This window comes from Cyprinus carpio, chromosome B11, assembly GCF_018340385.1.
Source record: "Cyprinus carpio isolate SPL01 chromosome B11, ASM1834038v1, whole genome shotgun sequence".
Classification (NCBI taxonomy): domain Eukaryota; kingdom Metazoa; phylum Chordata; class Actinopteri; order Cypriniformes; family Cyprinidae; genus Cyprinus; species Cyprinus carpio.
This window is the reverse complement of record NC_056607.1, coordinates 17,675,340-17,699,849: the sequence shown is the minus strand read 5'-3', so window position 1 is coordinate 17,699,849 and position 24,510 is coordinate 17,675,340. Positions and strand designations below refer to the sequence as shown.

The 24,510-nt window shown below is 37.6% G+C and overlaps 1 protein-coding gene across 39 annotated transcripts in view; it reads left to right on the top strand.

Annotated features, from left to right (window-relative positions):
- Positions 1-24,510, top strand: part of LOC109088730 (calcium-dependent secretion activator 1) — a 99,301-nt gene that overhangs the window by 71,981 nt on the left and 2,810 nt on the right. For 14 of the 39 annotated variants that reach the window (XM_042734291.1, XM_042734289.1, XM_042734293.1 and 11 more), the window contains 11 exons: positions 402-410; positions 1,674-1,830; positions 4,030-4,171; positions 4,814-4,966; positions 8,449-8,604; positions 10,211-10,358; positions 10,875-10,889; positions 11,235-11,309; positions 11,557-11,640; positions 11,874-11,906; positions 14,681-14,788. In XM_042734291.1, coding sequence (XP_042590225.1) covers positions 402-410; positions 1,674-1,830; positions 4,030-4,171; positions 4,814-4,966; positions 8,449-8,604; positions 10,211-10,358; positions 10,875-10,889; positions 11,235-11,309; positions 11,557-11,640; positions 11,874-11,906; positions 14,681-14,788 — 1,080 coding nt within the window. The remainder of the gene's footprint in view (positions 1-401; positions 411-1,673; positions 1,831-4,029; positions 4,172-4,813; positions 4,967-8,448; positions 8,605-10,210; positions 10,359-10,874; positions 10,890-11,234; positions 11,310-11,556; positions 11,641-11,873; positions 11,907-14,680; positions 14,789-24,510) is intronic. The other 25 variants (XM_042734312.1, XM_042734307.1, XM_042734306.1 and 22 more) reach the window with 7 other exon arrangements.

Here is a 24,510-nt window from a genome sequence, read left to right as displayed (position 1 = left end):
TGCATGTTCAAATGTAAATGTGCATCATGTACATGCAGAAAATAATTGAATAAATCTGGTAAACTGATGGACATACATGTATATCATGTAATTTTTACACCATCAGTGACAATTGCACGTCAAAACCTAGAATCTTTACAAGCTTACTGAACTGTCTTAAGCACAAGAATTATTTAATTATTAAACATAATTTCTTGTGTTTGTTTGCTTCCTTTTGATCAAGATCATTATCAATCATTCTTAACTGATTTCACATTGTTTTCCAATTGCAATTTAAAGTCCTTTAATGCAAAAGAAATTATGATTATCAAGTACTCAAACCAAAACACAGAGCGAAGAAAATCTCACGTAACTCTCACTGTTTTTCATGACTTGTTTGTTGGCTGGAAAACGTTGGACAGGGTAAAGAGGTATGTAGACCATAGAGTCCCCCTCCGTGTGCATGTCGCAGCCCCTGCACCATGGATGGAGGGTTCCCACCTTTTCCCCCTAATTTCGTCATCCCCATCTCTGCCTGGACACCCCATCTTTCCCCTGGTCAGCTGTCGCTGTGGAGCATTGAGCAAGTTGCTTGTTTTCACAAGCACAAGGGGACAGTGCTTCAACTGCGGAAGCAGACACCCCAAAAAACCTCAATGAAAATGAGACTGGTCTCATTTTCACCCTTGCACAACCCCAATAATATCCAGACTCTCCTCTGTTTTGTGTCTTTCAGCTTGGTTTGGTCTGCTAGCTTCACTTACCAGCTCTGACTACAAATATAAAACTGTGTAACAAATGCACTTATCTGTGTTTTTTGGGAGAGATGTTGCAAGAAAACAAACTGGTCTCAAAAATACTGGTATGAAAATTTGTTTGAGTGGTCAGTGACAACAGCATGCCTTTTTAAAGGAGAGGTAGCCATGATCTACATTAACTTTTCATTTGTCTAACACGCTTGATGCATATCTACAGGCCAGATGTGTTACACACAGCAGCGCGGTTTGATCAGCAGCAGAGGAATCTCATATACAGAAGACATAATTGCACTCTTAAAAATGAATGCAATAGAAAGAACCTTTTTAGGTTCCCCAAAGAACCTTTCTGAACTTTTTTTATTATAAAGAACATTTTGTGCAGTGGAAATGTTTCATGGAGGTTAAAGGTCTTCATGGAACCAACAACGCCTCTAAAGAACTTTTATATTTAGCAGTGTATTTAAAATTATTTTGTTTTGAACTGAGAAATAATGCTAATGAGTACTGAGATTGTGCTGCTAATCAATGCTGCTGCTGCATGCTGGGAATTTGTTTGTTACAAAGGCTTAAATTCCTGTGCATGGACTTCACATCTGCAAAATGGAAAGTAAATAAAGGATATACTTTAAATATAAATCAATGTATGTGAATTAGACATTAGCTGTGCTTTTTAGAAGAGGGAGTAGCATGAGAGTTTTAATGCATGAGATAAGCTCATGATACTCCACAGACACAAAGATGAAAATTACATTTCATCTCAAAACTGTTTCAGTGTAATTTTTATAGATCTGTGGACTGTCACGCCCTTACATATAAGAGAAAGGACTAAACTTGAGTGTATGTCTTTATATTACAAGGCTAATTTTATTTTTGCTTTCATTTCCCCCTTTTTTTCTGGCTCTTGTGTTGCCTCTGTTTCTCTTTCTCTCACCGCAGGCATTTGCTTGGTGGTCAGACCTGATGGTTGAACATGCTGAGACGTTTCTGTCTCTATATGCTGTGGACATGGACGCGGCACTGGAGGTCCAACCACCAGACAGCTGGGACAGCTTCCCTCTCTTTCAGCTGCTCAATGACTTCCTGCGCATTGACTGTGAGTATTTGCAATGATCTTTTCTGGACAGGTCCACATATTTTATGCCATATTAAATGAATATTGTAATTTAAACACAAGGTCTTTTCGATTGAAAAGCTTTTCAAGGTCTTTTCGCTTGTGTCTCATTTACTGTCAGAAACATTCTTTCAAAAGTTCAAGAATTTATTTTAATTAATATATATATATATATATATATATATATATATATATATATATATATATATATATATATATATATATATATATATATATATATATATATATATATATATATATATATATATATATATATATATAGAGAGAGAGAGAGAGAGAGAGAGAATAATCATGGTCATCATAAATGAATAAATGAAATTAATTAAATAGGAAATTGTCATATCTACAGTCTATAATTGCATATTTGTGATGTTGCATGCTTGCAATAGGTTACAAATTACAACAAAGCGGAGCTTTAAGAGACAATATAGAAGAATAAAGGGCCAAATAGCGAACTCTGCAGGGGGTCGTACCAATACATTGAATGTAAAGAGTTTGCTCAAGGCCTTATCACGTCTCTAATGAACTGAAGTCAATGGGGTGCTGTCCATGGTGCTAAAGCCACACTGCCGTGGGCTGCAGTTGACTAATTATCCTAGTGGCATTCTTTGCACAGCTTGACAGGTTGTTGTCTGGTAACCTATTCTTGATATTGGATTGCTTTTTCTTCTGGGAGAGCTAGAGCTTGAGAAAGCAAGAGTGTGTACTGTGTATAAAATAAACTATTTAACAGCCTTTTCCTTTTTAAGGTATATTTAATTTGTATTTTATTTTTGAATATTTTTCCCCCTTACATTCACATGCTTGGCATTTATTTGTTTGTTAGCTTGCTTTTTGTTTGTATTTGTTTATTTTTGTTCTTCTGTCTCTTCTCCCCGTCTTCTTTGAGAGATTATGTCTTACAATTAATATCTTAAATTTAAAAAATGGGATTATTCTTAATAATCTCTTGTAAAGAAGGAAGCAAAGGTATTTTATACATGGTCAGTTTTTCAGCATTCCAGTTGAGGAAGACTGTCTTATCTTTAAGGACCATCTTATTTTTAAGGGCTCTAAATTATAAACATAAACATGCCTTCTGTCATCTGATTGATGCTTTAAATACTTTTAGCAATTAAAAAGCCTTTTAGTGTAATTCTGAAAACATCTGCCTTCATGTCATGTGTCTTTTTGCTGCACAACCTTTGCTGATTTTATAACATAAATGTAAGATCTTTTACATTGTTAACACAATCTAGTTTCATCTAGTTCCCCAATCTAGCACCATGTAGTTCCCCATAAACCCACACACATATTAATCCTCGCTACAACACAGAGACACATATCACCTCCCTCTGGCCTACTCACACACAAGCACACTCGCATAAACACAAACACAAGCAAACCGCATCGAGCGACAGCCTACAGCGTGCGCTGCATCTGTGGAACAGGACATTCAGCATGGAAGGTCACTATCATCCTGTGCCTGTAGCACTGAGTTAGGCATGAAACAGCCTTAACACCAGGCAGGCGCTAAAGCAGAAGCTATTCATGCTGCTAATGAGGTCTAAAACAGAGGAGCCTGGGAGACCCCACTGCCCTGGCCACTTGCTCGCGGACAAACACAGCCAAGTGTACAACCACCGCCGCTCAAGTGGCTAATTGGAACAGAGCAATCAGGGAAGCAAACAAACATGGCACCTACTGCGATTGATCGACCTTGAGTACAACAAGAGAGATAGTGAGAGAGCGAAGTGAGAGAAATAGAGATGCTATGACTACTATGCCTAGTCATTACATGCTAAAAAATGCATGTTTCCACCAATACAGTAGACTATCTTCAGTCTTCAATTCTCTTCACTTCAGTGTCACTGGATCCCAAAGAAATCATTTAAAAAATATATATGAGAAAGTTTACCACTGACTACTTGGGACTTTTTTGCTGTTTTATTTTATTTTATTTTATTTTTTGTTTTGTTTACTACTATCTCCTGAAATGAACAAAAATTGGCAGGCCTTACTACAGCATGTATCCTGTTGAAAGTGCCATAACACTTTAATGTTTTGCCACCTTCATTTTTCAGATTTGCTTAGTCACACATTTTCTGCTGTTACTACTAGATGTCAGCAATCATTCATTCTGTTCTCTCTCTTTCCCACTTTTCGTTTTCACTGTTTCAGATAATCTGTGTAATGGGAAGTTTCATAAGCACCTGCAAGACCTGTTTGCCCCTCTGGTGGTGAGGTATGTGGATCTAATGGAGTCCTCCATAGCTCAGTCCATACACAGAGGATTTGAACGAGAGTCTTGGGAACCCGTCAAGTAAGCAAAACACTTTTTCATTTTAAACGTTTATTATGAAGATGTTAATTCAGTACTGTTATAGAAATAAAAATGCATGACTACGGCCTTCCGTAGTCTTCTCGTGTTCAAAAACAGCTAAACGGATTCCAACACAAGTGTGTTTTGTGTCTTTTTGTTTTCCTGAATCTTTATTAGCACGTCTATTTGTTTTTAACAGCTTAAAACTAATTTTTTCAAGATTGAGTTTTTTTTCTTCGTTAACTAGCCCTAATTTTCTTACAGTCCAAACCAGCCCTGCTTGTTGAACTTGAAAAACAATCTTACATGATTCCCAAATATACCAGTCATCAGAATAACTTGGAATCACTCGACAAAACAACATACTGGAAGACAAAGTGTGTGACTGTAGGAATGTTAATGCTAATTGAATCAACAATCTGCAATTCAGTAAAACCCAGAGCCAAAGTGGTGATGATGTGATTCACTCCTTCCCATGTGCACTTCTCATCTCTACAACACCATCATATCTCTGAATTAATTCTTCATCTTGTGCTCTAAACATACTGTACATTATGCTGTTTCTGTATCACCCATAATTTCTTCTGTGCATCTACATCACTGCATTCTTTTTTCTGTTTTTTTTTTTTTCCTTTTCCACAGGAGTTTAACAAGTAATCTGCCCAGTGTCAACCTACCAAATGTGAATCTACAAATGCCTAAAGTACCAAATCTACCAGTGTCAGTTAATCTGCAATCAATGCAAATGCCTAGCTTTTCCACCCCCAACTGGATACCGGGTTTATCTGATACTGAGTGTGTACTGAGTTCTCGATTCTAATACATGCATGCGTGGCCTTAGCATGAACATATTGTCTTTATTTTTATACTAAATTCCAATTCGAATTCACCCCAGATCAATTGTACGTATAAGTTTTCATATGGAAAGTCTTTGCAGTTAAGGACTTCAGAATTTCTAAAATGATATTATGGAATATCAGAACATTTTACATTATATATATATATTGTTGAGGCAAATAGTGCCAGAACATTTCTATGCGTTTCCGATCAGAATTTCATAACTAAATTAATTTTTTTTTTGGCGCTTAACACAATCTGTTGTTGATTTACTATGTTTAGTATCACTGTCAGGTGTCATAATGCACGTAAAGGGCAATAAACACAAACAGATGCTTTAGATAAACACACATTCTGCTTTAGATAAACATATGCTGTTTGTTTGTTTTTAGGTAAATATTAAATATTTTTAGAGTACCTTTTTTTTTCTTATTGGATCATATGATAGTGTGTTATATATTTACAATTTTAATTAACTGATTTTAGTCTTAGGAGAAGATTGGTAAGTTGGAGATTCTTTTATTTTTATCTTTTGGGTTTAAAATCAATATTATGTCAGTGAAGTTAGCTTCTTTTTTAAGAGCTTGTGTAACAACCAGTTTAAAAAAGGCTTATTTTAGAGCATCTTAATTAAAGTTTGAGTAGCTTGTAGCTTGACAAAGTACAAATTTCAAAATATGCACACAAAACCAAAATAAAAAAAAGTAGTAATGAAGCATTACATCTTGACTCACATGAATATAACATTATAATAGTAATAAAATCTAATTTCCAAATAGTTCTTAAAACTATACATGCAGAATCAGCTACTTTCTTTACACTTGTGAAAATTTTCTACATAAACATTGCCTATGAATTAAGAATTTGTAATTTAGGGAGTTGACAGAGGTGCGCCAAGGGAATTTTAGCTTATATTCAGACATGATAATTAAAAACTGGAGCTCCAAACCTTAGCATATTACCACTTTCCAGATGAGAGTGAAATACCTTACGCGCTGCATGTGTTGGAAAAAAAATTACGCATGCACACACAGACATAATTATGCATGCTGAGTGAGACTCGGTGTAAATATTCCATCTCTAAGGTGTAATAGTGGGTAAACACCAAAGGTTGCCAAAACTAGATGACACCACCTCAAAATTTTAGTATCTGTCTTGGCATGTCAGACTTAAGCTTAAATTATTTCAAGCTTTATAAATTTCAGTTATGTTATGTTTCAGGCTAAGGCCACATTATGGAAGCAGCCCATAGACAATTTTTATCCCAAAAAGCCCTACGCATGTTGAAGGGTTGGAAGATACAAATAATACACTATAAAATATATATGTTTTGCTAGCTAAATATTAAAGCTAAAGTGTGTCATACTTCTGCACTAGTGGCACCAAACAGAATCACAAAAATAACTTGAAGGGAACATTTGTTAGGACAATTTGTTAAATGTTGGTTAGACTCTTCATAAGTCTGAAGTGGTTTAACACTGTTAAATATTGCTGCTTGATTGCCAGGGTATTTTGGATGGCTGGTTCTAATGTTTTCTGTGTGGACACATAAATGTCAAGCCAACATAAATGCAATTTCAGAAGTCTTTGTTCAGCCCTGTCCTAAACTCATGCCATTGGCTGAGCCAATGTTGTTCATTTTAGCCACTAAAACAAAAATATTGCAGTTTTGTTTGATGCCACAAGTAGCACAGAAATTACACACTTCACCTTTAGCAAAATTATTCACAATATCATAGTCAAATGGTTAGATGCTCTTGGTTTCTGATCATGAATAAGTAATGCTGCTTTAACATCTTGTATCTTTCCAACATCTTCCTCCTTTCCCTTTTTCTATTAGAATAGAGCAGAATACAGTTGTCCTTTCTCTTTCCTCTTGCTGTATTTGATATGTAATGGTTCCTAGAGTAGTAGCACTCCAGCTGTAGCCTGTTTTAGGATATAGGGTGTCAGGATGGGAATACTGAGGAAGATCACCTCCATCCCACTTTTGCTCCTGTCCTGTTTCCCTCATCTACAGTGTGACAGACAATGCTCTGAAGTGATATACAAGCTTCAGAGAAACAGGCATCTGCTTTCAGTTGAAACCAAATATAAGACTTTAAAATGACTGGTTGTGTGAGAAACCCAAACTGCATTGTTTCTCACAACAGTCATTTTGGTGTTTTTCACACGATGGCTTAACATTCTTGTTTGAGGTCTAATTGGGTTTTAATAGAGTATCCTTTTATTTATTTATTTATTTATTTATTTATTTATTTATATATCTATTCATTTGAATTGCAAAATGTTGTGTTATACAGTGTTGTTCAAAACTCCTATTTTTCTAATTCTTCATTTTCATCTGAAAAACTGAATTAAAAAATATTATAGTATTTTTCTATTAATCCATATTAATTGAGAGTCTTTGAATATATATAGAAAAAAATCGTAAAACGTTTTTTATCAAAGGATAAAAATAAACAAAGTAAAAAAATATATATATAAATCAATTCATAATATATAATTGTGCAAAGATTATATATTGAATTGAATTGAATATACTGTCTAAATAAATAAATAAAATATTGATACAATTATTGATTGTTGGTTATCAGTCTTTTTTAAATTTATTTTACTTTTTTATTTATCAACAGACACTCACATACAGAAGTAGAAGGATGTGTAGAAATATATATCCTACTGCTGTATCTGTTGAGTCTGAGACCCCATTTTAGCAGAATTGAGTATAAATGAATCAAGTGTGAAAGCTCCTACAGAGTCTTCTAACTAAATCTGGCTTCAGTGTGAAGTTCTCATTGATTTAGTTGATCCAAAAATATGTTTCCACTGAAGATGCCTTGGGATGCTGGCTGTTTGAGTGCTCATACTCAGGCTGTAAGGAATGGAGTGAGAGTCAGTCTTTGTTTTCTTCTATGATCCATTCTTCATTCACTTCAGATGATTCCATGTGGCTTTAAAATTGGCTCTATCCAAACAGATCTATGCCTTTAGTCAGATCAGTTGAAAGTCTGGGACTGTAGCTTCTCCTGCCACTTCATACACATACAGCCTTTACTTGTGATCTTGAAATTCTCCTTTGACATCATTGTGCATGTTTTATCTTTCCTGTACTCAAACAACCAGTCATGACTGGTTATCATTTAGTTTTAGGATTCACAATTTATTTTTTCCATGGAACAATCACCAATGAGGTTCATCTGAAGTCATCAGAGCACCTCTGAAAGGATTGGGAAGTGGTAAAAATAACTAAACCAAATGTGTCTCCCTGGGGTGTGGACTTGAAACAGGTTTTGTCTTCTTTAACCCCCCACCCCCCTGCCCTTTGACCTTCCTACTTCCTGACCTTGGAGCTTTCCCTTCCTGATAAACAGCTTTGATTAAAATAACTTAATGTATATCTCTGACTGTCTCCTTTGCACATGTCTTGGTGTTGGCAGTAATGGATCAGGAACATCAGAAGACTTGTTTTGGAAGCTGGATGCATTGCAGACATTCATCAAAGACCTGCACTGGCCAGAAGAAGAGTTTGCCAAGCACTTGGAGACCCGACTCAAACTCATGTCCAGTGACATGATCGAGTCCTGTGTAAAAAGGTGAGACTTGAAAACATTGTCCAAAACTGTTTTAAGCAGCATTTTGTTTATTGTTATTTTAATATTATTATCATGACACCACATTACATCCTCTCTTAGTAGTAATTTCACTTAAGTACACTTTAATAAACAATATATATAAGCAGTGAAGTCATTTTTCTCAAATCTGCTGGCTTTTCCATTTGAATAACAGAAAAAGGGCTGTCTGATTTTCAGTATGCAGGCCCACATTTGTAATCCTTTTACTTGTTTTGAGGATGTCAAGCAGGACGTCTTCTTAGCTGCATTCTTCCAGTCACTCTTAAGTCGTAATAAACTCTTTGTCATTCTTGCTGTGAGTGAAGACGTGATTTGAAGTGCTTTAAGAAACTGTTGTAGGTAATGTCATGGTAATTTGCCGATTCAGTCGATCTGGCTTAACAAGTAAATTAATCCACTCCTTTTCCTCTTCCAATCTACACAAAGAAGTTTTATTTTGCTAAAAATGTGGAAAATAAAACACTAATTTGTGTGTTTTGTTTATGTATTTATTTAGATCCTTTGCTGCATCTCAGTCATCTCACCAAATATATATTTAGCCTATATATCTACTATGTACTTAGAATGCCAGTTGCTAATGAGAGTTTAAAGGATTAGTTCACTTCCAGAATGGAAATTTCATAATTTACTCACCCCCATGTCATCCAAGATCTTCATGTCTTTCTTTCTTCCATTGAAAAGGGGGTAAGGTTTTTGAAGAAAACATTCCAGGATTTTTTCTCCATGATGGCCAACTTCAATGGTGGCCACTGGGTTGAAGGTCCAAATTCACAGTTTCAGTGCAGCTTCAAAGGGCTCTACACAATCCCATCCTAGGAATAAGAGTCCTATCTACTATCTGCCATTTTCAAAAAAATAGAAAAAATAAAAAACAGTTTATATACTTTTAAACCATACTTTTTATATGCTTTTCATTATGATGCTCGTCTTGCACTAGCTCTGCGATGCGTGACTTCACGCATTACGTAATCACTTTGGAAAGGTCACGTATGGTTAGTTCTTCCTCTATGTACTTCGGTTCAAAAATGTAGGGTAGGGCCAAAACTCCCATTTCATTTTCTTCTCCAACTTCAAAATTATCTGACATCTTTGTTTTAACTTTTTTCTGTAAAGGGTGTTTGACTTTCTTTGCACGTTGGCTTTGTAAACACTGGGTCGGTACTTCTGCCTATGTCACACGAGACCTTTCCAACGTGACTATGTAATGCATGAGGGTCGAGCTAGTGCAAGATGAGCATTTGTACTTTAAAAGTATATTTTTTTCCCACATATTTTTTTAGAAAATGACAGATCATTTCGCTACATAAGACCCTTATTCCTCAGAAACATCCTCGAATGTTTTCTTTAAAAACCTTCATTTCTTTTCGACTGAAAAAAGAAAGACATGAACATCTTGGATGAGTGGGGGTGAGTAAACTGTGAAAGTGAACTAACATTGTTTCTGAACACAGAAACTCTAAAATAGTCACATATATTTTGTCTTGTTTCCTGACTTTTTGATAATCTTACACCATTCTAAATGACCAAAGCAACCAATCAGAATTCGATGTCCCTTGTGTTGTTTCAGAACAAGAGCAGCCTTTGAGGTGAAGCTGCAGAAGAGTCCACGCACTACAGACTTCCGTGTCCCTCAGTCCATATGCACGATGTTCAACGTCATGGTGGATGCCAAGGCCCAATCGGCCAAACTATGTGCCATGGAGCTCAGCCAAGAGGTAGACAACACTGACAAATGTATCTTTCTGTTCTAACTTACATCCTTATACACTTCTCATGTTCTCTATCTTTCTTATCATTGCAAACATGCACTTTCTCTGCCACTGTTTTTCTAGTACAACACCCTCATAATGTGCTGATCTGCATACATCTTAACTTGACTATCAATTTACATTGTAAAATCCATTATTCTGAAGTGTTTTGAATTGCATGTATTCATCATATGCACCAGTCTATAATATATACAAGCAGGTATATATGAATTGAACATTGTTTTTAAAATGTATATACGCACATATTCGCTATTATTGCAAATATATCATTTAAATGCATTTGCTGCTGTAGATCTGAATGATTCACCAGCATGGCAATTTTCCATTGTTTCTGAATTTTAATTTAATTTGACTCTGTGCTGGAAAGAGATGTTTTCTTTTTCTCTCTGTTGCTCTCTAATTGTCACTGTCACCTTGTCTGCTGTATCTTTCTTTTCATCCCTTTTCTCAATCTTGTGAAAGTTTGTTAGAGAATGGGTAAGTGTGGCTAACAATTCAATTGAATTCTCACCTTTATGTCCCAAAGGTATAATTAGCAATTCTCGCAGTTTCCCCCAGTCCTGTGACACTTAAATTGTTTTGATTATATTACCATATGTGATAGCTGCTTCTGAATATACATGTGCTAGAAGTGAGACATCTCATATCCGTAGCATCTTGAGACAGGTAATGATCTGAACTGAATTAATTACCCAGACATATTTAATATGGGGTAAATGGAGACAAAGGGATTGAGTTTGCACAGATTATCCCAGGTGAAAACCACCAAACAGCTCAAGAAAACTTGTTGCAATTTCTGCTCATTATGTTTTTCTTTTCCAGAGACAATACCATTCGCAAATAGACGATCTCATTGAGGAGACGGTGAAAGAAATGATTACTTTAGTCGTGGCAAAGGTAGTATTTAAAGAAAACAATATTCCTAAATTATGTTTTGATATCTACATACAATTGCTTTATTAAAAAAGATGTGTGAAACCATAAAAACAAACATTAATTTTATAAATCATACTGTTTTTTTGTTTTCTGTTCATTATTAAATCTCTTGAAATTCATAGCATGAAAATAATGATCAATTATGAGAATTTTGCATTTTTAAAAAGGCAATATGTTCTATTTTTTATTCTTTATTTTTGTCTTACAGTTTGTTGTGATCCTAGAGAGTGTTCTGGCAAAGTTGTCACGTTATGATGAAGGCACACTTTTTTCCTCCTTCCTGTCATTTACAGTAAGAACAAACAGTGGCTTTATTTATTAACAAACTTAGACAATTTTAATAAAAAATCTTTTACTTTAGCACAAGATGTTTTCACTCTAAATGCATTATTTCCATTTATTCTTATATTAAAAATGATCAAACTTCTAAAGATGTTATCTTTCACTTTGCAGTATTGTATAAGTAAAATACTTATATTTAAAGGATTATTTTAATTTTGATTTTCATGTCCCTTTTATTTGTAGGTAAAAGCTGCTTCAAAATATGTGGACGTACCTGTAAGTGACAACAGGATTCTTTACTGATGCTCTTTTGATTTATCAGTCAAACAGTCAAACCTTATTTTTCAATGTGAAAGTAAGCAATTTTCTGTGAATGTGCAAGACTTCCAGTTTATTAGCTGCTGTAGGGAAATAGCGAGAAGAATAACAAAGTGCAGTAAATGGTAAAACTATTTGCACTACAAAGCAGTGTGTACATAATTAAGATAATACGTTAAAATAAGATGGTGAGACATAAGAGTTAGCAATATCATACAGGAAAAAATGCTGTTTTGTACAGCTAAAAATAGCTGGAAGTGGATAAGACTGGAAGCCTTGCACATAAAATTTACAACTGGCCACATCCGCTCTTATGGGAAAAATAAGGTGGATAAATCAACTTATGTTTCTTACTTTTGTCTCTTGTGGACATGAAACCTCAGTAGTATAAGCATATTAGTTTGGATAATTCATTAATAGTAAGTTACACTTTGTTTTCAGAAGATTTGTAACAGCTTTAAGATACGGCTAATAATTACTATAGCCTGCTGTGCAGATGGCCATCTCTTAGCCCCAAATGGCCATTCATATGTATGTGGGAGAGAGTCGTCTCTGTGAAACTCTCCCCTCTGCAGCAGACAGTGTGATGTGTGTGTTGTGCAACAAAAGCCTGTTGTGAAGATGCCGCTGGGTCCAACTCATTGCATTCAGAATCACATCAGTGAGTTTGCTTCAACTGCCAACACATTTGGTCACGATGCGAGGCCTTTTAAATTAAAACCCTGTCAATGAATGCCGGAAGCATCCTCTCGCTGTCTTTCTCTCTATCGTTATCGTTCTGCTGATGATCTGAGGGTTAGCAAATCTTATGTTTCCATGGTAATTGTTTGCTTAATACACAAAATAAAATTATATCTGACAAACTTGCTTATTTGCACCCTTTGAAAGGACCCATAGATGTGTGAAGTAAGTTCAATTTACAGCATCTGACAATTACCAATTCTGATGACCTTCATATGCCTGCTGGCAAAGGAAGTGTTTAATTCTCCTCTGAGGCCGAGCAGGGGGCAGAACACCCCAGAAGATTTACTCTGGGTTGATTTTTCACTTGCTGTTTTGTTGAATAGAATCATATTAATCAAAGAACATTGTTCTCCTGCTGGTCTGTTCAGACTTTGACAATGACAGCTCATTTTGCACACCTCAGGTTTTGACTATTAGACGTCTAAGAAAATGAGAAAGAAAACACTTTTTTGTCTGCTTGTCAGATGAAATATAATTTGACCGTAGATAGTAGATTTGCTACTGTACAAAGCAAAATCATCATGAGCATTAGATTGGCATGACAATACAGATTTCAGAACAGTGCAGGAAGCGAAATTAGTGTAGCAGTAGTGTAGCAATGTATGAAGCACAGCTCACACAGAAGTCATTTTCAAACCATATAGTTTTCTGGTTGACAATGTGGCAAAATTGCATGACCAACTTAATCCCGATGTAAAATCTTTCGTTTTCATTTGAAATTCCAGATCGCAAAAATTCCTGTTGAAATTACTTACGGAACAGTGGTAAATGTGACTGCATTCTCCATTATAAAACCTAGTGAGCTGCTGATAGTATTTTAAAGAAACAGTTCTCCCAAAAATGAACATTTGCTTTTCTTTGATTTTCTTGCCCTGCAAGGCCATCCAAGATGTACCTGAAGATGATTTAGATTTTTCAACAAAACATATATGAAAAAATTTAACAGTACATTACTTGTTTGTTAATGGATCCTCTGCAGTGAATGGGTGCCATCAGAATGAGAGTCCAAACAGCTGATAAAAACATCACAATAATCCACATGACTCCAGTCCATCAATTACTGTCTTGTGAGATGTGATTTAAATAACATATTATTTACTTCTGGCCAAAATATCAGTTCATAATCCATAATAACGCTTTATCCAGTGAAGAAGTACATCCCCTATTGTCCTCTCACATCAAAATTCGCCAGTATATATGTTTAGAACTGTTTTTGCTTGTAAACGGTGCTTTATATGTGCATATTTCTCCTGTTTTTTTTTTTGTTTTTTTTCTTATTGGAGAAAGCAATATTATGGACAGATGACTCATATTTTAGCTTTGAAGTTAAAATCATCTTGATGGATTGGTTCATTGCAAACATTCAGCTTTTCACTTTACAGGACGTTATGGACTGTATTACTTGTGGATTATTGCGATGTTTTTATCAGCATTTTTGACTATCATTCTGACGGCACCCGTTCACTGTATAGGATCCATTGGTGAGAAAGTGATATAATGCTAAATTTCCCCAAAACTCATCTACATCTTGGACAACAATTTCATTTTTGGGTAAACTATTTATTTATTTATTTATTTTAATGCATTGACATCATTTAACACATATCCAAGATTGCAGTGAGAGTTGATTATAAAACATATTTTAATCAATACTGAAAATTCTTAAGTGTAATTAAAAAGCTGTTGTAGTTAGTTGAGTCTAGATTGTTCTGAATCGGTCTAACAGGCTTCATGATGTTTTGGATGCTGCCTATATAGGCCTCTCACAAGGTTTGGGCTTAAAAAGTTTGGGTTTGAGCTGAGTTGCATGCTAATATTTAAATAACATTAACCAGTAAAACATCTTTCTCTTTCTTTCTTTTTCTTTCTTTCTTTCTTTCTTTCTTTCTTTCTTTCTTTCTTTCTTTCTCTCTTTCTTTCTTTCTTTCTCTCTTTCTTTCTTTCTTTCTCTCTTTCTTTCTTTCTCTCTTTCTTTCCTTCATCTACAGAAACCTGGGATGGATGTTGCCGACAGCTATGTGACTTTCGTTCGCCACTCTCAGGATGTCTTGCGCGACAAGGTCAATGAGGAGATGTATATAGAAAGGTTGTTTGATGTAAGTAATGGCTGTCTTCTCCCTCTGTGAAGGGGGAGGCCCTCCAAAATGTGACATAACAGCCAGCTAGGAGGGATAAGTCACATTTTGAGATCTGCTTCTCTCTCTTTCTCACTTAATTTCTTTGTCTTTTACCCTTTGATTATAACTTTATCTCTTGCACTGCTTTCTCTGGCTTAACCTGAATGTTCTGGCTGTAATATTCCCTTTGCTCTGCTCGTTATTTCTAGTGGAAAATTCTGGAGGAGGATTATCTTAAGATGTGTTCTCACACAAAGGGGCATGCAGATGTGAGCTTAAGTAGTTCAAGCTACCTACAACACACTGCAATCAAAGATAGAAACTGAGAATCTACAGATGACTACATAGACGTAGCTATATTATGAAAGTTATTACAGACCTTTGATTAAAGGTTCTACTTGTTAAGACTATCTTGCGGTTCAAAGATGAGTAGAGTAGATCTCGACATATTTCCCCCCCCCTCTAAGATCTCAACATATACTTCTGTTCAAAAGTTTGGGGTCAGTAAGAAAAAGGCAAAAAAGAGAAACATTTTATTCAGAAAGGATGCAATAAATTTATCAAATGAGACAGTACAGACATTTATATTGTCTATAAATGTTTATAATGTACCTGCTTTCAACATTAATAATAAGAAAAATGTTTCTTGAGCAAAAAATCAGCATATTAGAATGATTTGTATTATTAGCTTCTGTCACGAAAACAAATTCCTCGTATGTGTAAACATACCTGCCAATAAAGCTCATTCTGATTCTGATTCTGATTCTGATATTAGAGTAATGGCTACTGAAAAAAATTCAGCTTTGCATCACAGGAATAAATTACATTTTAAAATGTATGTAAAATATTTAAAAAATAAAATAATATTTTATTTACAATTTTTTTGATGTAACAAATGCAGAGCTGGTGAGCATAAGACTTCTTTAATATGAAAAAAAAATCTTACAGACCAAACTTTTAAATGGTAGTGTACATATGATGTGAGAGATATTTTTTCAAATTCTTTTAAGTAAAGTTTATTTACACATTTTCTTCGTTTGGAGTTTAAAAAATAAATAATGCCATAACAATGTCCCTTTTTTCTCATTGTCTCAGAGAAAGCAACTTTTGTTATGTCAAGATCATGAAAATGTGAGGAAAAAATAATGCATGCCCTCTTAAGGCTTCTATGGAAACCAAACAAATTGGACATGCTAAAACCATCAGAGTGTGATGGATATTGTTTTGTTCATTTTAGCTGGGGCGGGGGGTGTTACAAAGGCAACTGCCCTATTTCCGGAGTAAATCTCCCACTAAGGAGATCCAAATAGAGAGAAGCCCTCCAAACCTTGAGCTTATTGTTATAAAGGCTTAGAGAAAAGGAAAGAAAGAGGAGTTGAATAAGTAACACTGAAGGGGAGGGCACACAATGGAGAACAAGTCTTAAGAGATGGCCAGGGCCATCATGTTGGTTATAATCCTTTTGTGCTGTCTGTAGACCAGTTTGTTAAGTGTGTGTTGTTGGAGAGGTGTGTTTGCATTGTGTGGCTAAAGACTTGTGTTTATATTCAGAAAGAAAGCCAGAATGGGAGCGCCGATCTGGGATCAAATTTCCTGTCCGTTTGCTTGAAGTCGCTCCTTGCAAACTCAGGACAAACTGATCTGAAAACAGCACTCCCGCTCTGTAAAGCTTTGTGAATATGACTCCTCGTATCATATGTGAACAATTCAAGTAAGAATCCTGATCATGGTTCATCGCTGACTTTCACTGACCCGGGATCAGTAGTCTTACTATGAGATGCTTGAAACATATGAGCACTGGTTTTTCGAGTGCCCTACAAAAAGGCTGCTTGAATCTGCTGCTGTATGCTAGCTTGTCCTGGTTTTACTTTACTTCTTTCTCCCCTCCTGGAGGGTGTCTGAAAAGATCCTGTGTTCGTTTCTTTGTTCATTCGCTTGGAATGAGATTGTGTCGCTTCTTTTCCATCTGCATTTTGCATTTGCGTTCATTTCCTCGAATGCAAACAAGGAAAAGATCCCATCTGCCTTGTCTTTCCTACCCTCTCATTCCATTTCTCCATTTTCCTTTCTTGTTTTTCCACCTCTTTTCTTGCTCTCTCTCTCTCTGCGCCTGAACCGAAATGAAACTTATCCTTCCTGTCAAGTTGTTTTTGTCACATTATGCCAAGTGGCGTAATTCAGAGTCAAATAATCTTCCTTTGTACATCTACTAGCATGGCCCATGTCCTCAGAGACTCAGCTCCTACATGCACTTACACACATCCATCCACACAGCCAGCCAACCAGCCCACACTCCCCAACCTCCCGCCCCACCGCTATCAACCCCAGATGGGCACGCATGGCACACATCTCCCCTCTCCACCCGCTCAAGTGGTTGGGCCTCCATAGTTAGTTGAAAAAGACAACATGTGTGCATGCATACACACATGAACACTCACTCTGTCTCACACACGCTAACACGCACACTCTGGTCCTCACTGTTATGCTAAACAGCCATTGAAATAACACCGCTCTTTATCGGGGGCTCCAGGCAACCTGCTCAAATGTTTTCTTGTTGCTTTGTCATTTCACTTGTTAAAGATGTCATAACATCCTCCACAATGAGCCATAACACCACATGCTGTTATTTTAAACCTGCTACACTCACCCTATTTAAAGATGACATTCAGTTTGTTATAAAAAAGACATATAGAGGATATTATAGTATCGATGGCACTAATTAAATGGGTTTAAAAGAACAGCAGCCCCCCTTTTCAATTTTGTGTTTTTTTACTCTATCCATTTTTGCTGATTTGCACAAATATACATAAAATATTAAAAGAATGAAGAAATAGATTCTGCAGGGGTCACTATAAGTTAATACATGTCTCTTCAGCTTTTCAGGTTTATTCAGACTTGCCAGTGAGTTTCTCCAAAATTTTACTAATATGTTAATGATTAATAATGAAAGAGTCACATCATTTAGTTTGGATGGAGTTGCAATTACTACAATGGCTGTTTTCTTCATCATGTATTGTGGTTTCTAATTTCCCTTTTTGTTTTTGAATCAGCCAAAATGTTGCTTTCACTTGTTGTTTTGACTCCAGTGGTCAGAATATTCTTGATGGCCTCCTCTCCTTTTACACTTTTTCATTTTTTTGATTGTTTTAAATAATCCGCTTTGAAATGATCGGTTTGGTGGGTGTAGAATAATTGCTTAGTTGTTCTTGGCTGGTTGTCATATTGAAGTATATGTGGCCCACGCTAAGCTTGGGTTAATTGGGGTCAAGGATGCTGATTTCTTGCAGACAGAGATGGCATGTTGGCTGGAGTAAGAAGATTATACTTGCTGTTTGACTAATTCGAAATATGGCTGTGCTCTGCTATCATAACAGTGTTTCATAATGCAGAAAAAGCGACCATATGGATTGGGTATGGAAAATGAAAACAACAAAAAAAGTGATGAAATTTTAGGCCAGTGATATGCATAAAAGGATGATGTGTAAAATAATACTAGTAATTATTTGGAATTTGGAATTGATAATTTTGCTAATAAGATAAGTTTATTACTTTGTTATTTAAAATAAGACATTTCTGAGGTTTACATTCTGAGATTTAAATAGATCAATTAATTAAATTATGAATTAAATATATAAAAAACATTCATGTTAATTAATATATTTTAAGATTTAAGTCATAAAAATATTTCAAAAGTGTATTTTACTTGTAAGCGGCTTGTTGTGACAAATGTCCACTGTAATATTCATGAGTTCTATGATGATGCTGATTTTTAAGAAGGCCAAATACCAGATACAAGCTGCCTAAGAGCCAAATCATTTGCCAGTGGGTGGATAAAGTTTGTTAAGTTCAGGAAAGAGGACCAGAGAGAGGGATAGGAAGGGAGAGGGAGGGGGAGAGAAAATTAATTTATTTCACTCCGCCAGCCTGCCAGTTCTTGAAAGAACAGCTGAGGAGAGCAGGATTAAGGCAGCTGTGCTTAACGTGAGGGCTCATCTGTCAGATTGGGGCGGAGCGCATAGATCATTGATTAAAAAAATCCATCTCCAAATCCAGTGCTTCACTGATACCTCCGTCCTCCCCCGGCTCTTCAGTGTATGTGTGTGTGTGTGTGTGTGTATGCATGCGTGTCTGAGTGCCAGCAGAGAGACTCAGATACACGGCAGATTACACACGTCAATTATACACTTAATCTGCTTCTGGAAGAGATTGTGGCCTACCCTCATTGATTGATGTGAAGTATTCCCGTTGACCTTGGCAGTTATCAGATCGTCGAGATTGCACTTTATGTTGACAGTTAATGCGGTTTAATCGTTCTGCTGCTGGAGACTGCAAGGAACACATGAAGGGTTAGAGATACTGGAAAACAAGGCGGGTTTAGACTGAGCTGCTGCTTGTGTTGCATTTCAGAGACCTGTAATACCACTTCACTGTCTGGGACACTTAACCACTTTGCAGGTCAAACTGACCCAAGTGAACAGTTTAATCAAATTTAGCTAGCATACAAACTTAATGCTGTGCATTCTGTGGTCCAAGAAAAACAGAAAGAAAAAAATGAATCAATGAAACAAGGTTGTAATAATAAATTTAATTTCTAATTTCTTTTTTTATTACATTTGTGTATTTTAAAATTTAATTGAATTTTCTTTTTTGTTTTGTATTTTTTCTTTTGGTTTGCATTTTTTGTTTTGCAAAAGAGCACTTTGATCTACAAACATGCAGAAAACATGTTTCGGAAAAGAAAAGGCACAGTTTCTTGAACATTTTTACCCAATTTAACCCTTTCACAACAAGTTTGTTAGGAAAATGGTTTGTTTGTTCTTGATTATGATATCCCGAACAACAACAACAAAAAATGTGTTTTTATTTTTATTTATTTCACTGAAGCCTCTGATTGCATTTAGATAATCATGCGATATGGGAGGCGGATGTGCGCTTATTGTTTTTTCTCCCCAGTTAATCCTTTTATTTTAGAGGTAAACCAATTCAAAACGGAGCTTTAGATGTATAATCTGAACACTAGTAGGTCAGTATGGGAAAAAAAGACTAAAAGGGACCCAACAGGTCCTTTCACGGATACTGTTCAAAACATGTTAAAGAGGTTTGGCTCTTTCAGAATGCAGGGCAGATGTTAGCGGTTCAGGTTTCTGATAATTACGGAGCCCGAAATGCTTTCTTTGTCGCTTACTGTGAACTGAGGCTAATTTGAATAAACCAGCAGCAACATCGCTAACGGCTAGAGATTTTAGCAAAGTAAACGCGCAGCAGAAGAAGTGCATTTGAGCGCCGTGGCTCTCAACTGGCTCTATTAGCAATCTATTGGCTCTCTCTCCATCTCTTGCTCTCCCCGTGACATATAAGTGAGGTATGGTGGCATTTGTTTGATTAACTTGTCTGACAAAAGTGACATCTGCTAGCAGGTTCATGTATACGAGAGGCTCAGCGCGGGTCCGCCTTTGTACATCTGTCAGCACAGAGGCAAGGGAAGAGGGTGAAAAGAAACAAATTGGTCCCAAAAAGCTGCCCATTCACTTTCTGCGCTCCCCCTCCCAGCCCTTAGCCATTCAGGTGCACCGCGGGGCTCTCAAGTGCTCGCTGGTTTATTCCATTTCGTTCCCCCCATTGAGGCCGAACCCCACAAGTGTTATGCTCCTCATTCCTGCTCGACTCAATCCTCCCCTAAGCGTTCCTTTGTAAGCAGAATGGCTCACTTTGCCCTGGGACCAAACTCTCTCTCTCTCTCTCCCGTTCCTTTTTTTATCCCTTACCTCTCTTTCTTCATTGTGTGTTTACTCAATGACACGATCACAGGCTGTAATTCCCGCCATTTAGTTCCTCTCTACAAGCTCCTTCTTTTCTAAAGAAAGGCCCTGTTTGGACACTGTCACGCATAACACTGGTTTCAGTAGCAAAAATGCATTCCCTGCAATTATACTTTTTGATCGGCTCGATCGTTCCAAGAAATTGCTCAAGATGCCGTTCCGTTCAGTAGGTTATTCCTTCATTCGCGCACAAAAACGGCATTAGAGACACTTAAAAGTGTAGCAGAGCTTGCTCAGAAACAGTAAGGGCTTGTTCCACTTAAGGATCCGGTGAGGCGTGTAAATCCTAAGCAGAGTTCTCTTTGTATCCACAACACAATCGCGAGCAGTTTGAAGCCCTTTCGCTTGCTGAGTCTGAAATTTTATTTTCAATTCCACCATTCAGAAGCACCTATTTCTGGAGAAAGAGTGCGAGAGAAAGAGAGAGCGCGTTAACGCAGCAGTGCGTTGGAGGACTGCGTTTGGGGTCGCGTATTTCCTACACAACTTTTTTTCTGCAAGGTCGCAGGGTCCCGCGGCGGAGAGATAGCGAGTGCCGGGAGGCGTGGGGTCACCGGTGTGAGTTACCATGGTAATTGAGTTCAGTCATCAATGGACCTCCTCTCAGGAGGGATGAGGCATACAATAACGGGCCGGTGGCGGCCGTGAACAGCAAGCAGGTAGGATTACCCCGAGCTTTTGTCCTAAGTGCATAATGTCTTGTAGTCAAATTTAAAGACTTCTCGGCCCCCGGGGCCTCCCTCTCTGGCCCGGTAAGGGGCCCAATTCACTAGCTGGCCAGCAAGAAGGACGAGTGTCCTACGACCCGCTGGCCTGAGAGATAAGGCTCTATTTAGTGCAGACAAAGATGCAAAGAGTACCAGGAGAAAGGTTGGACGTTCGATTTTCGTGTTTTTTGTTTGGGGTATTTTCTCGATTTTGATTCACGAGGACCCCAAAGAGGACAGGGAGCATGGGGAGGCACCGCTCTCCTGTTTTCATCTCCACCAGCCTGTCGCTTTGCATTAACATCAGCGCTAACAACCATCATCATTCCATCCCTACTGCTAATTGCAGACACAGCTGGGTCCCAGCAGGAGCGCTTCTCAAACAGCCTAGGCCTCCGAGAGCAGGCCGAGTGGCGCACACACACATTTACAGAGCCACTACCACCAGCAAGGGCAGAAAGAGGCAGAGTCACAGGTTGCTTGTAATCCCCCCATTACCCCCCACCGAGCCTCCGCCCCCTCCTTGGCATTCCTGCTTTTGTAAGAGTGTGTTTTTTCTAATCCGAGTTCGGCCCTTACCAGCTCATTCTTCCTTCTGGTCCTCCTCACATAAGAGCCGCTAGCCTTCAGGTGCTTCAAGATTCGATAAAAGCGAGTCTTGAACACTCGTGCGTGTGTGTGTGCGTGCTTCTGTGACGGGGGTGGATGGATGTGCAACCTTACACTGAATTCTGTTTGTTGCCCCCCTGCTAGGCGCTATGGCTTCCTGTAACATGTCAAAGACAAGAGTGTGAACGCAAGCTTAGGAGCACGGCTTGTGCATGTGCGTGGTGTGGCAGGGGGCAGGAGGTCGCTCAGCCTTTCAGCACTCCCCGCTAGAGGTGTGGGGGCCCTGCAGATGTTCATGTGTGTTGTATCGGTAACCATAACGTATGCGTCCAACACACACACGCATGTACACGCAGCCCTCATGCTTTCCAATATCAGATGGAACTCGTTAGATGATCACAGATTTTTTTTTTCTCTCCCATATCCGCTTCTTTCATTATGCATTCAGAGTCATGATACTCCTGTTTTGGCTAGCAGCTATTGCCAGCTTCCCGCTGCTCAATATCCAAAAAGTGCCACAGTACATAATACGCTCTCGGAGAGTCTTCTGTTTCTCTGCTGACAGCAGAACAATGTCCCACTGCCAGCACTGTTCATTTCACAACCAAGACCATAGAGGACACGGTCTTAGTGGACGAGTCTCTCATGAGTTCAAAAATGTATTTAGCAGAACGTACTATATGAATATATGTCTTTCTTGGCCTTGTGCATCATTTGATTCTGATTCTTCATCTGATTTGACGCCCACAGCACAGACTATGAAGTAGAACTCCTACATTATTATTATAGCAATTTCAATTTTTAAATATCGATTATGACATTAAGTGAATTGATGGTTTGCTAGTAGGGAGTTTAAAGAAACTGTTCATCCAAAAATTTAAATGACCATCATTTACGTGTACATTGTCATCATTTACAAGTCATTCCAAACATTCTTTATTCTTTGGAACATAAAATCAGTTTTTTGTCTATACAGTGAAAGTCAGTGGGGTCCAGTGTTGTTTTCAAAACATATTGACTTTCATACTTTAGACTAAAATGGTTTTCATTCTTCAAAACATTCATCAAAATATTCAAAACAAGTCTTCTTTTGTGCTCCACAGAGGAAAGTCAATCATACAGGTTTAGATTGACATGATTTTAGTAAATGATGACAGTATTTTTATTTGTGGGTGAGTCATTTCTTTAAAATGATATAGGACGGAGAGGTCACACTATTATAGGAACAAATGTAGAAGAAACAGTGAGCATGAGAGAAAGACTGAGTGTGAGAGAGAGCAGTTGCTCCAGGTCTGGCCTCCCTGTGGGGGTCCATCGCGGACCGGCTGCCCAATCTTTCACAGGCACAGAGCACCAGCCCTCACAGAGCAACACCAAGCTCTGATTCACTGTAGGGACAAGCCACTAAGCTCAGCCACTTCGATCAATCCTAAAACACCCATTTGATTATTCAGACACACCTTAGTGGCATAATTTTACGAGTGTACCACTTAAACGCCAATGGATTGCACTTCTTTCATTGTGTGTTAAACTGGTGGAACCACTGGAACAATTGGCTTAGCAAATTGTGTTATGTTTACTACTCAAGTCTTTTGACAAGGTGAACGTTTCCTTTTTTTTTAGATCACCACCAACAGAACCGTAATGCTTTTTCAAACTGTGGGTGCAAAGTGGATTTTGCATGCAAGATCTATAAAAAGTAAACTGTCAAGTGTGCTGCAGTTACCCAAGACACATCTCCTGTGTCTCTGGCTCTCTTTGCTCAGCTCCTAAACCGTTGAGACTCAGTCAGCTCAGATTACCATCAGACCAGCTCGATCATAACTAATCAATTAGACTTCAAACGAGATCTTCCCCACGGTCCAACATCTGTAGCCCAAAAGCTAAGTGCACTGGTTATTTAGGAGGGTGCTTTGAGTTCACTGAGTAGAAATAGAGAACAACACTCTAAGACTAAGAGATAGGAAGTCTTGTAAAAAAATAAATAAATAAGACCCCGAGCCACGGGTACATTAGTGAGCTCATTGTGACTGCGGTAAAGACAACATGTCCGCTGGGAATGATGGATGTTTCTCCCTCAATGTGACAGAAAGTGCCACCGTCTGAAACGCAGGCTGAGGGCAGGATTGTGGCTGGCTTAACATGGGCAACATCTCTCATGATCAGTGTCCAAAAGCAGCACAGGAGACAGCTGATGGGATGCGGAACTGTCAATTAGCAGTTCCTGGGTGGAGCTTTTGGGTGAGGATCATGACTGTGACAGAAGGACTTTCTCCAAGGCAGAGCTTGTTGGGACCTCTTTTATGAACAGCCCTCCTTGTAATGTCACCCGTTTGCTCGCAGTGCCTGTTCTGCCTGTTTTTTTATTATTATCCTATTTACCGCAAATGTTTGAAGTGGGTGTATCACAGTTTCCACAAAAAACGGAGATAATAAATAGTAAAAAAAAAAAAAAAATTTCTTGAGTCCAAAATCCTAATTATAACAAACTTTTGACTGGTAGTGTTGTCTGTCAATGTCATTGCTTGATTTAAAGTTTTACTAGATCAGATTGGTAAGTATTTTT